The following is a 14,726-nucleotide window of genomic DNA, read 5'->3' on the forward strand; positions in this document are numbered from 1 at the left end:
CCCTCAGCCCCCACTGCCCCCTCAGCCCCCGCTGCCCCCTCAGCGCCCTCAGCCCTCACTGCCCCCTCAGCCCTCGCTGCCCCCTCAGCCCTCACTGCCCCCTCAGCCCTCGCTGCCCCTTCAGCGCCCTCAGCCCTCACTGTCCCCGCTGCTCCCTCAGCCCCCGGGCCGCGAGGCGGGCGCGGCTCCGACCCCGCTCCCACCGCCCCGGAATTGGCGTCGGCGGGGCGGGTGCGCAGTTCCGGCGGCAGCGGGAGGGCGGGGGCCGGGCAGAGCCGCCGCGGCCTCGGCAGCAGCTGCAGCCGGAGCTGCCGGAGCGGCGCGGGGCGCCAGGCCCCCGCCATGGAGATCGAGAAGGAGTTCCAGCGGCTCGACCAGGCCGCCAGCTGGGCCAGCATCTACCAGGTGAGGGGCAGCGCCCGGCCCGGCGGGGAGCGCTGCTTCCCGCTGCTTCCCCCCGGTTCCGCTTGCCTCCCGCTCCTCCCGCTGCCCGCGATGTTGCCGGCGCTGCCCCGGCCCCGAGGGCCAGTCCTGCCCTGCCCAGCTCTGCCCTGCCCTCCCCTGCTCTGCCCTGCCCGGCACCGCTCGCTCCCCGGCTCAGGGACCCCGGGCACAGCGGAGCGGGGCGGGGGCCGCGGGCCCGGCGGGGAACCCCGCTCGGTACTGCCCTGTCGGCGCGGGAGGAGCGGCCGGGGCGCATCCTCGGCCAGGGGCACATCCCCGGCTATGGGTGCAGCCTCATCCACGGGCACATTCCTGGCTGGGGGCACATCCTCATCTAGGGGCACATCCCCGGCCGTGGGCGCATCCTCATCCACGGGCACATCCCCGGCCAGGGGCACAACCTCATCCACGGGCACATCCCCGGCCAGGGGCACATCCCCGGCCACGGGCACATCCCCGGCCACGGGCATATCCTCGGCTATGGGCACATCCTCATCCAGAAGCACATCCCCGACCAGGGACACATCCCCGCAGGAGCTGTTCAAACTGCCCCTCCCGAGCCGCGGGCAGCGAACCCATCGCGTTTCTGCTTTTTCTCAGACAAGCAGCCAAGGGGGCATCAAAATGCATTTAGCTTTTCAGTCACCTTAATGGCAGAACAGAGCCTGGAGCAGCGTGCTGGCAATACTTGTGCAGCTAGCTGGTACTGGGTTTTTATTGTGTCCTTTACTGCATTTAGATTTTTGGTGATACTTAAAACAACTCTGTGGCATACGTGAATGCTTGCTGTAGTATTTGCCTTCTGCATCTGGCTTCACGTACAAGCCACAGGAGTTAGTGCTTTTATCTTTAAAAGTTCTTCACACGTTTATCTGAAATGAAGTTTAAGAGAAGCTGAAATACATGAATGACTGGGTGGATGTGTTCAGTCAGATCAGGCAACATTGCTGTAACATCCATTTGAATGTTTAAGCTGGGATATTGCATAAATGAATGACTTGAAGTTCACGTTTGCAACAGACATTGAGCTTCTCTTCTTTCAGTATGAATTTCTCTGGCAATAGACCAGTGAGAGGAGTTGTATAAAAGTGAAATAAATGGACTTCAGTTTCAGAATCACAGCAGGCAAGTTTTAACAGCTATAGCTTGCAGAGCGAACATCTTCAGTTGTCTGGCATTCAGAGAATAAGCATGAAATGTTGAGCCTGCTTTTCAGAAGGTCCATTTCCTACATTTCCCTTCCCTGCCGAGTGTCACTGCTTGCTGACTGTATCAGTTGAAAGTCATGTGGATATATGACGTTATGTTTTTGCTGAACTGTTCTGGGTGATTTGGTGTGTTGCAGGCTTAGTGCTCAGGAAATGATTTTGAGTAATAGAGTTTTCTAATTGAAGTGGTACATTTCTACAGGTACAATTTAATAACAGAAGTGAAATATCTAAGTAGAATGGGGGAATGGCCCATTTTCAATGAGGGATCAGCAGTCAGTGATATTTTTGTCCTGCTCTCTTTCAATGATATGACTCAGTGGTCTGCTCAAACTGGCACAGCATGAGCTTTGATTGAGGACTAAAATTCAATTTAAAAAAGGACTAAAGTGACTCTTTGATTTGCATTCAGCTATTGATAGCACAGGGGGCGGGTTTATACTCTTTTTTCCTCCCTGATTGATTAGTAAATATGTGTATCTATGTCATGAAATTCAGTTTCTCAATGGCATCCTGCTTTTAAATAAGCTGTTGGAAATGGCATTTTGGCAGGTCATGTACCTGTGGAAGAACAGTGTACTTTTCTATATATAATCTGTGCTTTTGGTGTCTGAGCTGTGACATTAACAAAGCAGTTTTCCTCCAATGCTGGCTCTTGCTTGGAGAATGCAGTAAGTAGAACAATGTATGTGATTGGTGCAGAAAAACATCTTCCCCCAGGGTAATGGTACCAGAGGCTCCTGGTACCTCAGTGTTCAGCTTGTAGCTGCTGGAATCCAGAAATGCTCACCAGAGTCCAGTGAAGCACTGCAGCTTGCTCCTGTTCCTTGTGTCAGTCTAATCTGGAGATACAGCCCAGCACCTCCAGGAGGAATGGGCAGTAGTCAGGGAGGTGTGGCTGAGGGAGGCTTGTCTGGGTGCCACATGACTTGGAAGGGTTAAAATTGTCCATGCTTCTTTTTTTTTTTGGAGGAGCGGAAGCCGTGTTCATCTATGATAGTAGAGTTGTGGAAGAATAGAATTTAGATTACCTTCTTTTTTTCAGCAGAAGTAATCACAGGATGGGAACACCAACATTTCAAAATGAAGACCTTGTGTAGGTGATTTTGTGACAATGTCTTGGGCACTGCACAATAGTGGGACCATTCTCTGTGCAGCTGGTCAGAGCAGGGTGAACAGTGATGAAGTTCTTTGTGTTTTGCTAGTCTGGGTTTTTTTTGAATGTCTATTTCTGTCCCTTACTTTCCTCTAGATTTACTTGATACAAGAACTATGAGCCATGAAATCCTGTGGAAGTTGTTCAGGGACCCAAGTGAGAAAAGGAATTGCTCAGGTTGTGGCTGTTGCTTGTATTTTAGAGAAACATAAGCAGAAGAAAGGCACATTGGAATTAAAATCCTCCTTCATAAAACAATAAGTTAGAGGAATGTGAGCTTTACCATGTGCTAGCTGTGGTAAAGGTGTGCAACACGAAACAAATGCTTAAGGGTGAGTGAATGATATGCACCCTGCAGAAACACCATTAGAAGCATCTATTGGAATGAAAAGCATTCACTCTGGAGATGTCACAACAAAAAAACCCATACCCCAAAGCTAAGGAAAGCACAGTTGAGGCTTTTAGAGCAGCGAAGAAAAGTAGATATTTGTGCAGAATATCAAAGCAACACTGGATTGTCATTTGCTCACAGTGAGGGCAATATCAGATTTTCATAGTAATTTTACATGCAGAAGTCTTTCAGAACTTTAGGAGATATTTTTTTTTTTCTAACTTCTTGCACAGGGTGATAGAACGTGATACTATCTTAAAAACACAACCCTCAAATGCAGGTAGAGTTGCTTCTTGTGTTTATATAAACCAGATATGTTGACTTCAGCATGTTGGCCAATGATATTAACTTTGTTGTGCTTATCAGGAGCAGTAAAAACACCTCTGAATTATTTACTGATGTACCATTCAACTGGGGATTCCATTCACTATGGATGGAGGCAGAGCTGACATTTGGGGACAGCTCATGCAGAGTTTTCCATGTGGAGGTAACAAAATGAAACAAAAATGTGCACTCTTTTCTAGTTTTTATAGTTAGTGGAATATATAATAAGAAAGAACTGGATATAGTTTAGATTTTCCAGCATGTTTGGAAGTGAGTATCCTGAAAACAGAACTACTTATCTCTTGAAAGAGTTGGGTTTGAGGCCTGTAAATAGATGTTCTCAGTTTCTTTGTTAATTTTTGAGGGTCTTTTAACCAAATATTAATTTATTAATATTCAAACCTCTCTAAGCTGAACTAAAATACTACCAATTATGAGAATTAATGAACTTCATTCAGACTATGGGAGGAAGACAGAAAGGCATCATGGGCATTTTGAATATCCCTCTGTCAAGAGGGAAAAGGCATGGGAAGTTTTTAGGTGTTCACTGTCTCTGGAAAAAATATTCGTAGAATATGTGGATGGTTTTTAATGCTGAAAGTAAACTGTGGAATGGTTGACCCTGAAGACTTGTAACAGTGTGGCTGTGCTGTGTATTTAAAGTCCATGGACAGGAAGCCCTCCAAGTGCTGTTGGTTTACAAGCTGCAGCAGGAGCTGCAGCCTGGAAGCATTTGGGTTACTGCTTTGCTTGGGTGCTGAGCAGCAGATAAATTGTGGCATGAACTTGACTTTTATAAATGCATCTTTGTGCTTTATTCTGCCAGTTGTAGCTGCAGGTCTCTGCATGCAGTGCCTTGCCACTGCTTAATTTGTGCTCTGTTGATTCATTCGAGGCTCAGCATAATTGGCTCTGGTAGTGGAAAGCTGGTTTAGAGCTCAGGGTTGCAGGGAGTCTCTCTTCCTGCAATAAGCTGAAGATATTCCATGTTTCCTGTGCTGTACAGAGTCTTCCTACTTGTGTGTGCAGGGTTGGTGATGGAGAAGCAAAGTGTCTCAAAAGCCACAGCTGCTGTTTGGCTGTTTTGTGCCATTGGGGCTGGCTCAGGGCACTCTGCTGCCTGAGTTGGGTTTAACTGCTGCCTTTTCCAGAGCAGACCAGTTGTGTGTGCTGCTGGCAGATCTGAGATTGGGGAAGTCCCATTATATAAAGCTACTGAGCCACTTACCCTTGCTTTTTTCTACAGAGCTAAAAATCTAAATACTTCAACGCAGAGCTTCTGGAAGCAGAGCATGGAAAAATGGAGCCTGTTATGGTTATCATTTCCTAAAAATTTAGAAATCATACAATGTGTGCACAGTGCTGACCTGCTTCTGAGCATTTTTGGGAGGGTTTTATGGTGTTAGTTCTTCCACATGGTACTGTTGCCTCCTTCTGTGTGCTGGAAGCACAGATGTATGGAAGGAAACTGTTAAGGAGAAAGCAGGGTTGGCCACATGCCAAATGATGGTAAATCCAAATAGAAATAGCCCTTGTAAGCAGAGAATAAAATGTGGTAGTGGTAGACCAAATCTTTTTCAAACTAAAATAACTTTTTAAATATGCTGGGTAGGTTTGAAATAACAGTCCATCCTATAGTTAACTAAGCATTAAAATTAAATGTTTTCCTGTAATACTTGCTTTGCAAATGGACTTTCTCTAAGGTTCCCTTTAGTTAAGACTTTATAAGATGTGGCTTATCACAGCTACTTTCTTGTAAACATGAAAATTACCAGGTTTTAGATCAGTGTCACTTGCATGACCCAAGTATCTGTTTGGGTTGTGAATTTAGCTCCATTAAATGCCTGCAGGTACTCAGTGATTCCTTTCCAAGTGATTGTTTCTCTCCTCACAACAAACACAGGCTCCATCTGATCTCTGAGCTTGGATGTCTGCAGCGCTTACCACTGAGGTTTTCTGGTTTCTTTTTTTTAGTCATTGGTCAACTTGTTTCATGTTGATTTGCAGAAGAGGTGGTTTATTTCTCTCGGGTGCCAGGAGACATGCCCTTGCTGGTTGGACTGGGAGAGGCACTTTGATAGAGCATCCAAATGCCTTTGTGTGTTCACTTTGTAGATCGTGTAGTACAAGTGCCAATTCATTTTCTACCAAACCCTGTGAATTCAGATGTGCTTTTTCTCTCACCCACGCAGAATACAGCTAAGATTCAGCAGCTTGCCTGTCATATTATACCAAGAAAAACTGGTAAAAGTGATTCTTGGAAATGCATGTGATTCTGCTAATAGTGATAGCTGATCAACTTTCACACTGGGTTGTATTTTATGCATTTAAGAAAGCAAGTTCACAGAACAGTAGCGAAAAATTTATATCCTGGTTGGGGAGGAAAATGAGCTGGCATAATATGAAACTTTCAGAAATATTTTTAGTTCTATTTTTTCTTATTTTTAATTCTGTACACTTTCCATGTTTACAGTTGTCTCAGCTCTTGGTTGTTGTGGATGCTTTAGGAACATGTAGTTAAGGGGTCAAAAGTCACCTTCAGCACTGAGGGTGAACAGATCAGTGGTGAAGATTTACCTGTTTCACTAATGATGAAGAGATTATTTAACCAGATTTCTGTGCAGTCTTGTCCTTCTCCTTAGAAGGTTAAAACAGTTTCTATGTCAATAGAAATAGAAAATTAAGCTCCAATACAGCAGGTTTTCATTCTGCCAGTTTAGGCAGTTACAGAAAGAGCTCTGTGGAGTAAGGGGTGAGTGTGGAGCTGGGCAGAGCTCTGCAGGCAGGGGAAACCCTCCCCTCTGGGCTGAAAGCTCTCTGCACTTAATGTACTAAAATAAAATAATTGCTACTCAAAATGCTACTACACAGTACTATTCTGAACTTAAAGCAGCTGTTGTATTTGTTATCTGTCAGGTGCTTTTGCTTGTATCTGAAGTTCCCAGAATTTTATGCTGCTTCTGTCAAGTACTTGATCTGTCAAGTACTTGATGCTGAGAGCCATCCTACAAAAGACACTCTGTTTCTCAGATTTTTCTATTTATATGGAACAAATGTCCTACACATAAAGAGGAATGTTCTCATAACCTTCTTCCCTTGTACAGTTCAGTGAGAATTGCTTGTTTATACCATTCCTGATCCCACAGTAACAGGTTACAGAAACATAAACAGCGTGACCTTTTAATGCGATGGCAGGAAGTAAAATGTGAAATCTATTTTAAAAATGCATCTTTGACTAAGGAAGAGGATACTTCCTTTTTCTGACAGGAAAAATAACCCATGCTCCTTCAGAAGATCTCAATTCAATTTTACTGTGTGGGGCCTGTTTTTTCCACTGTCTTCTGTACAGTCATTGCATCTGCTTGAAGTTGGACTAAACCTCTGCCATGCTCATGTGGGATTGAATCTCCTTTCTTCCCATTTGCACAGCCAGCAGTGACTAAAGATGGGGGCTACAGGAAAAACACAACTCTGACATAAGCAAGAGGTCGGTTTTAGTAAGAGGAACTTCTTCTGGAAAGAAGGAAAGGGTGGGTCATTGGAGCAAGAACTGGAAAAATACTACATAGCTTAGTAAACTGCTAAAATACATATTGAGACATTTGACAGGATTTCCGAATATTTCCAGAAGTGGAAGAGATATGGGGGATTTTGCCTAGTGAAGGAGTGGGGGTGGACAGCTACCCAACTCTGGAACATGTTTTTATTTTCTTCATTAAGAGTTTAATGAAACTGGAAATCAACACTGTCACTTCTTTTTTTGAACTTCTGCCAGTGGAGAATTTTCAGAGTAAATCGCAGTTGCTACCTAGAACTCCGTGGTCTGTGGGATGTCATGAACAAGAATTGTGTTTCAGCCTGTACTCTTTTTTTCATTCCCAGTACTGAAACCTTCTCAGAACTGGCCTCAAGTGTTTCTCGAGCAGAGCAGATGTGCCCTGGTGCTGTCTGAAGGCGCCTGTAGGGAATGTGTGCAGGGCAGTGTGTATTGGGAACCACCCCATCCTTCCTCTGCACGTTCTGTGGTGTTGGCAGAGCAGGGCTGGGCTTGGTGTGAGCACTGGGGCACTGCTCCCTGGCTCTGAGCAGCCTCACCTGCCTGGCTCATGGACGATTTCCCTCTGCTGTGCAGCAGTCCCTGATAAGTGCCACACCTGGTGACAGATAAACCAGGAGAGCAGTGACAGCCGGGCTCATGCTGGGAGCAGCAGGGCACGGCTGTGCTGCCTTGGCCTGGGGACAGGGGAGCTCTGAGCACTTGGAGGCACAAAGCCCACAGTGCTCAGCCCTTCTCTGGAGAAAAGCTCAGGCTGTTTTCAGGGGGTCCCCAGCTTCTGGAGTTCTTTGTCCTGTGCCCCTCAGACTCGCCTGGGGCTCAGTAGAGGTGAAAGACTGGAACAGGAGGTTGAAAATATGTGAAATCTTTAGAGCTGTTAAGTTGCTGGATTTATTAGCCCACATGAGAGCATTAGTGGACAGGTCTAATCTTAGCAGACTTCTTAGAGCCTGTCAGGAAGCAGACAGAGCAGAAAGGTTTCATGGAAACTCCTGACTTATGGTTTACTTGTCATTGATTTCATGTTTATCATTTGTGTAAAGCTGACCATCAGGAGCCTCTGCTGGGAGCCCAGCCCGTCAGACAGGGCTTTGCGTGGTCGCCCACACAATCCAGAGTACAGGATACTCAGTGACTGCCTGACAGCAGGAAATTCCTTCTGAGCTGCTCTGCCTGCTGAGTTCCCTACCACATAAAATTTGGGGTGGTAAAACTGTTATGTGCTTATTATCTTAGCTAAATAAGTTAATATTGCTACCCAGTTAACAGCAGGCACTCAAACATTGATTGCTATTATGTGATAACATTCTACATCTTTTGGGTTTTCTTGTACCAAAGTCTTTGCTGACAATGTGTTCTGCATATTAAACTCTCTGCAGGCAAAACTGTGTCTTGAAATACTTACAGAAGAATAATACAATTTAAAAATGCTTTGCTCTCAGCATTGTCGATGTGAAAGGAGGCATTTGTGTGTGATTCTGATAGTTTATAACCTCTATTTGTGGATCACTGCTCAGAGCCTTTGGTGTAGCTGTCTTTTGGGGGAGGGGTTTGGAAAGGGATGTGATATTTACTGCATTTTTTAGTATTTTTTTTTTCTGTAAGTGTTCCAGATCTGTTCTGCAGCTGCAAATGAGGATTTGAGGTAGACATCAAGTGATAAAGCATGTTTAGTCACAGCTGATAACTGGCTTTGGCTGGCAGGAAGTGGAACACGATGAGCAAGAGTCTGAGCAAGAGTCTGGTGGAGCCTGGGGTGTGGTGGGCTCAGTGCTGCACTGTCTGGGCTGGCAGGGAGTGCTGGAAGTAATAGGAGTCATGTGTTTCCAGAGAGGATACTGCCACTCCAGGAGCTAGAAGTTGTGAGGGTTGCTTGGCTTTGCTAAATCAGCTGGTTCAGTTCTCAGAATTAATTATTGTAAACTAGCAGGATGAGTAGATGTATGAGGTGGCAGAACTGTTTATCTCATCTGATGCACACAAATGGCTCTCACTGCAGTCTGTTTCATTAGCATGGGGAGCACTCAGCAGTCCTTTGAAGGCCTGGCTTGTCAAGTTTTGCAGTCTTTTTCATGTGCTGGAGAGCAGAGTGCTAATCTGTCCTGCATTAGGATGTCTGTGAGCACTTACCTCGATGATGTGATGTCCCTGTTTAACATTGACATTTGTTTTTGTAAACTCTCAGTTGCTTTCAGATGAGAAGACGTCCTCTACAGCTGGGCATGAAAGCTCTCTGTCCCTGCAGTGACAGTGAAAACATCCTCCAATAACACGGGATTGCTTCTGTCAGTGCCTTGAAGCATTGCTTTGCAGCTTGGAGAACTATAAATACCAAATACATTTTAGCTTGTAAGGTCTGGGTGGTTTGGGGTTATGGGAGGGGTTGTCTTTATGCCAGCTCCCAGGCTTGTTTGCCATAGGTGGATTTTCTTACACATTTGCATCTCTGCTATATTTAAGGGTTAAGTTTCCTTTTATAAAAGGATATTGGCTTTTTCTGCATGACCCTCTGAGCAGTTTACTACTCTGGAAGTTGTTGCACCAACATTGTGCCTTTATGTGCAACTTCTGTTAAAGCTTGGTGCAGAACAGAGGTGTGCAGGCATCCTGCCCCAGAGCCAGTGGGGGCTGGACAGTCCTTGGTGTCCCCATCCCTGCCACATTGCTGTCCCATCCCTGCCACACAGCTGTCCCATCCCTGCCACACTGCTGTCCCATCCCTGCCACACAGCTGTCCCATCCCTGCCACACTGCTGTCCCCATCCCTGTCACACTGCTGTCCCATCCCTGCCACACAGCTGTCCCCATCCCTGTCACACTGCTGTCCCCATCCCTGTCACACTGCTGTCCCATCCCTGTCACACAGCTGTCCCATCCCTGTCACATTGCTGTCCCCATCCCTGTCACACTGCTGTCCCCATCCCTGTCACACTGCTGTCCCATCCCTGTCACACAGCTGTCCCATCCCTGTCACATTGCTGTCCCCATCCCTGTCACACTGCTGTCCCCATCCCTGCCACACTGCTGTCCCCATCCCTGTCACACAGCTGTCCCATCCCTGCCACACTGCTGTCCCCATCCCTGCCACACTGCTGTCCCATCCCTGTCACACTGCTGTCCCATCCCTGTCACACTGCTGTCCCCATCCCTGTCACACAGCTGTCCCATCCCTGCCACACTGCTGTCCCATCCCTGTCACACTGCTGTCCCCATCCCTGTCACACTGCTGTCCCCATCCCTGCCACACAGCTGTCCCCATCCCTGCCACACTGCTGTCCCCATCCCTGTCACACTGCTGTCCCCATCCCTGCCACACTGCTGTCCCATCCCTGCCACACTGCTGTCCCATCCCTGCCACACTGCTGTCCCCTCCCTGTCACACTGCTGTCCCCATCCCTGTCACACTGCTGTCCCCATCCCTGCCACACTGCTGTCCCATCCCTGCCACACTGCTGTCCCCATCCCTGCCACACTGCTGTCCCATCCCTGCCACACTGCTGTCCCCATCCCTGCCACACTTCTGTCCCATCCCTGCCACACAGCTGTCCCCATCCCTGCCACATTGCTGTCCCATCCCTGCCACACAGCTGTCCCATCCCTGCCACACTGCTGTCCCCATCCCTGCCACACTTCTGTCCCATCCCTGCCACACAGCTGTCCCATCCCTGCCACACTTCTGTCCCATCCCTGCCACACAGCTGTCCCATCCCTGTCACACTGCTGTCCCATCCCTGCCACATTGCTGTCCCATCCCTGCCACACTGCTGTCCCCATCCCTGCCACACTGCTGTCCCATCCCTGTCACACAGCTGTCCCATCCCTGCCACACTGCTGTCCCCATCCCTGCCACACTGCTGTCCCCATCCCTGTCACACTGCTGTCCCCATCCCTGCCACACTTCTGTCCCATCCCTGCCACACAGCTGTCCCATCCCTGCCACACTTCTGTCCCATCCCTGCCACACAGCTGTCCCATCCCTGTCACACTGCTGTCCCATCCCTGTCACACAGCTGTCCCATCCCTGCCACATTGCTGTCCCATCCCTGTCACACTGCTGTCCCCATCCCTGCCACACTTCTGTCCCATCCCTGCCACACAGCTGTCCCATCCCTGCCACACTTCTGTCCCATCCCTGCCACACAGCTGTCCCATCCCTGTCACACTGCTGTCCCATCCCTGTCACACAGCTGTCCCATCCCTGCCACACAGCTGTCCCCATCCCTGTCATACAGCTGTCCCATCCCTGCCACACTTCTGTCCCATCCCTGCCACACAGCTGTCCCATCCCTGTCATACAGCTGTCCCATCCCTGTCACACTGCTGTCCCATCCCTGTCACACTGCTGTCCCCATCCCTGCCACACTGCTGTCCCCATCCCTGCCACACTGCTGTCCCATCCCTGCCACACTGCTGTCCCCATCCCTGTCACACAGCTGTCCCATCCCTGTCACACTGCTGTCCCATCCCTGCCACACTGCTGTCCCCATCCCTGCCACACAGCTGTCCCCATCCCTGCCACACAGCTGTCCTCATCCCTGCCACACTGCTGTCCCCATCCCTGCCACACTGCTGTCCCATCCCTGCCACACAGCTATCCCATCCCTGTCACACTGCTGTCCCATCCCTGTCACACTGCTGTCCCCATCCCTGTCACACTGCTGTCCCATCCCTGTCACACAGCTGTCCCATCCCTGCCACACTGCTGTCCCATCCCTGTCACACAGCTGTCCCATCCCTGCCACACTGCTGTCCCATCCCTGCCACACTGCTGTCCCATCCCTGCCACACTGCTGTCCCCATCCCTGCCACACTGCTGTCCCATCCCTGTCACACAGCTGTCCCATCCCTGCCACACAGCTATCCCATCCCTGTCACACAGCTGTCCCCATCCCTGCCACACTGCTGTCCCCATCCCTGTCACACAGCTGTCCCATCCCTGTCACACTGCTGTCCCCATCCCTGTCACACTGCTGTCCCATCCCTGCCACCTTACCCTGGCCAGTGACACAGGGCTGGATGGGAAAGCCCTGAGGTGTCTGACTTACCCCAAACTCTGGGTGGGCCATGAACTTGAGCTGAGCAGCTCAGGTTCAGAATGCTGTAAGGTTTAATATTAACCTAGCTTAGTTACATTGCTTTCCTAAACACAAATTAGACAGTCATGTGGAAAACCAGGAGTATCCTAATTCTGCTTTATCTAACATCTGTTTTCAGCAGTACTGTTTGTTCTCAGCAGGTTTTTGTGTGCATTGCAGTAGCTTGGCAACCTGTAGGTTGCACCATTCAGTGAATTCAGTATGGTTTTAATCATCACTACGATTTTCATTTCCAAATTTGAATATTCTAAGTACAGTGAAGTGGGCATCTGTGATTATAACTGCAACCACCACGTTAAACAGATCCCAACTCAAGCAAGCTGTTCATGCAAATTTTAATCCAGCAAGTTCCTTTCATTGCTGTCCCAAAGTCTTTCTTAAGAAAAGATATTTAAACCTTCTTTCTGGAAATGGTGGTTAAGCAGTTACAGCCACCTCAAGTTCCCCAGGAGGGATTTGGGCAGTGTGCTGAGAGCCAGAGCTGCTGAGAGCAGGGCTGGCTGCTGGTGTTGCTGTAGGAGCACAGCTCGAGTTTGACCTTTCCCTGCATGCAGAGGCATGAACCTGCATTGCGCAATCCTGGTCACTGTACATTCTCTTTAAACTCTTGGAATCTTGTTAGGTTAGAAGTGATAGAAAGCTTTTATTTACAGTGTAATGAGCATGATTTGGTAAAATGAATCTGCAGTTCCATTGCCTGTCTACTTACTAATGGTGAAACATTCTTCTGCCATAGATTAGAACTTGCTGGAGTTTTGTTTTACACCCTTAATTGTAGGGAACAAACAGAATGCAGGGGGGAGACCCACTGCCACCATTACCTGTGTAATATATGGTTCATAATTTTGAATGCATGGGCTTCCTTGACACTAAATTCAGTTTTCCCCTTCATGCATCTGATTTAAAGACTGCATCTCAAGAAAGCCAGGAAAGCAAAACACAGGACAAACATCTTCAAGGAAATGAAGTTTGCCACTGAATAAGATGTAGATGATGATATTTTTTTAAAGGTAAAACAGAGTTCACAATTTCCTATGAAACAATTCCTCCACTCCCTTTCTGGTGTGTTTTAGTACTTCCTCTACAGGCTTATAACTTGGAGAATTTTGATGGAATTAGTAGAAAGTTGGACATATGGCTGTTGCTTGTCCCATAGGATTCTGAATTGAAAATCAGCACTGACATGGTCTGAACATGTGCCCCACTGTAGTCATGGAGTCACTGTTTCATTAACATGTGCATAGACGTTAGAAAGTTCACTTTAGCTTTTAGATCCACATTGGAGTACCCAGTGTGAATGAAATTGTTTATGCACAAGAACACCCCTTAGCCATGAGGGAAGAGAATTTGCTTTAAATTCTGACTTTGCCTGCTCAGTGTTTCAAAGTAATGAGCAGTTTACTTTTCTTTCTCATCTGAAGCAGCTGGGAACTGGACCTTGTCTTTTCCTTTCAAGGCAGGCTCCAGGTAGAGGGAGTTGGCCTTTGCCTTATCAAATGAGAACATTTGACTTAATAAATGAAACAATACAGAAAGAGTAGTGGGAAGTCACTAAAGTCTGAATATTCTGTTGCATCTGGTGTGGTAACAGCATTGTGCTGTGAAGGTTGATTCAGTATGATAGTATAATTTAGGAGGTTTTGGAGAGGGAAAGAATCTTTGGGGCTCTTATAATATGCAAACTAATGAGAGGTTACAGTGAACACAGCTGTTTCTGGCCAAGCTGACTAAGCTAGGAATTCAAATTACTATTTTTAGTCATCTTACAAGGTCTCTAGTTTTCAATGATACCCATGCTATTACTTCTAAAAATTATATTGTTATGTACTTATCACCCTGACAATGAGCATTTTTAGTGCAACCAGTCCATTACTTTTTAAATCAAACAAAGTGTTTGCAGTTCTGTGAGATACTGTGAAGATAGCTTCAAAATCACATTCTCAACTAGTTTCTTTTTCCTGCTAAGCTTTGTTTGGAACTTTCTGCAAAGATTACTGAATGAGAAGAAGCATTCCTCAAAATCTGAGTGTACTGAATAGACCTACTTCATGCATAAATTTGTTGCTTTTAAAAAGAAACAGTCTAATTTTAACATAGCATATGGCAAGCTGGTGTCTAAAAGTACTTTAACTGGCTGTACTTTCTAAATGCATATATAACTTGTTTGACTCCAGATAAGTATTAAAGAAAAAGCACCATAATTCATATTTTCGTCTGTGAACACCAATAGCTTGCTTACTTTATCCTGTAAATTATTATAGATAAAGATCTGAGTTTAGTTTTAGTTGGTATTGGGGGGTAGAAAATGAGGCTCACAAATTTACTCAGTTTTCACAAAATCCTGTTTCCATGTTGGTAAGAGACTTTCAAACCAACTCAAATCAAGAAAATAAAAGTGAGACAAACTCCAGAAGTTCTGATTCCTAGGGAAGAATCCTTTTGTTTCTGGCATTGTGTCATCACAGGAAATGTGCCATTGAGAGCTAATCTAGAAGTGCTTTTGTATTTAAAGGAGTTTCTCAGCAGAAATGCCAGAGGAATGCAGGATTCC

At 47.0% G+C, this 14,726-nt stretch overlaps 1 protein-coding gene across 1 annotated transcript in view; it reads left to right on the plus strand.

Moving 5' to 3' along the window:
* The first annotated feature begins 252 nt into the window (after window positions 1-252).
* The window catches only part of PTPN1 (protein tyrosine phosphatase non-receptor type 1), a 33,473-nt gene continuing 18,999 nt past the window's right edge, over window positions 253-14,726 (plus strand). The window contains exon 1 of the mRNA XM_056507597.1: window positions 253-405. Coding sequence (XP_056363572.1) covers window positions 343-405 — 63 coding nt within the window. The 5' untranslated portion in view covers window positions 253-342. The remainder of the gene's footprint in view (window positions 406-14,726) is intronic.

Source organism: Oenanthe melanoleuca, chromosome 20 (genome assembly GCF_029582105.1).
Source record: "Oenanthe melanoleuca isolate GR-GAL-2019-014 chromosome 20, OMel1.0, whole genome shotgun sequence".
In the NCBI taxonomy this organism is placed as follows: domain Eukaryota; kingdom Metazoa; phylum Chordata; class Aves; order Passeriformes; family Muscicapidae; genus Oenanthe; species Oenanthe melanoleuca.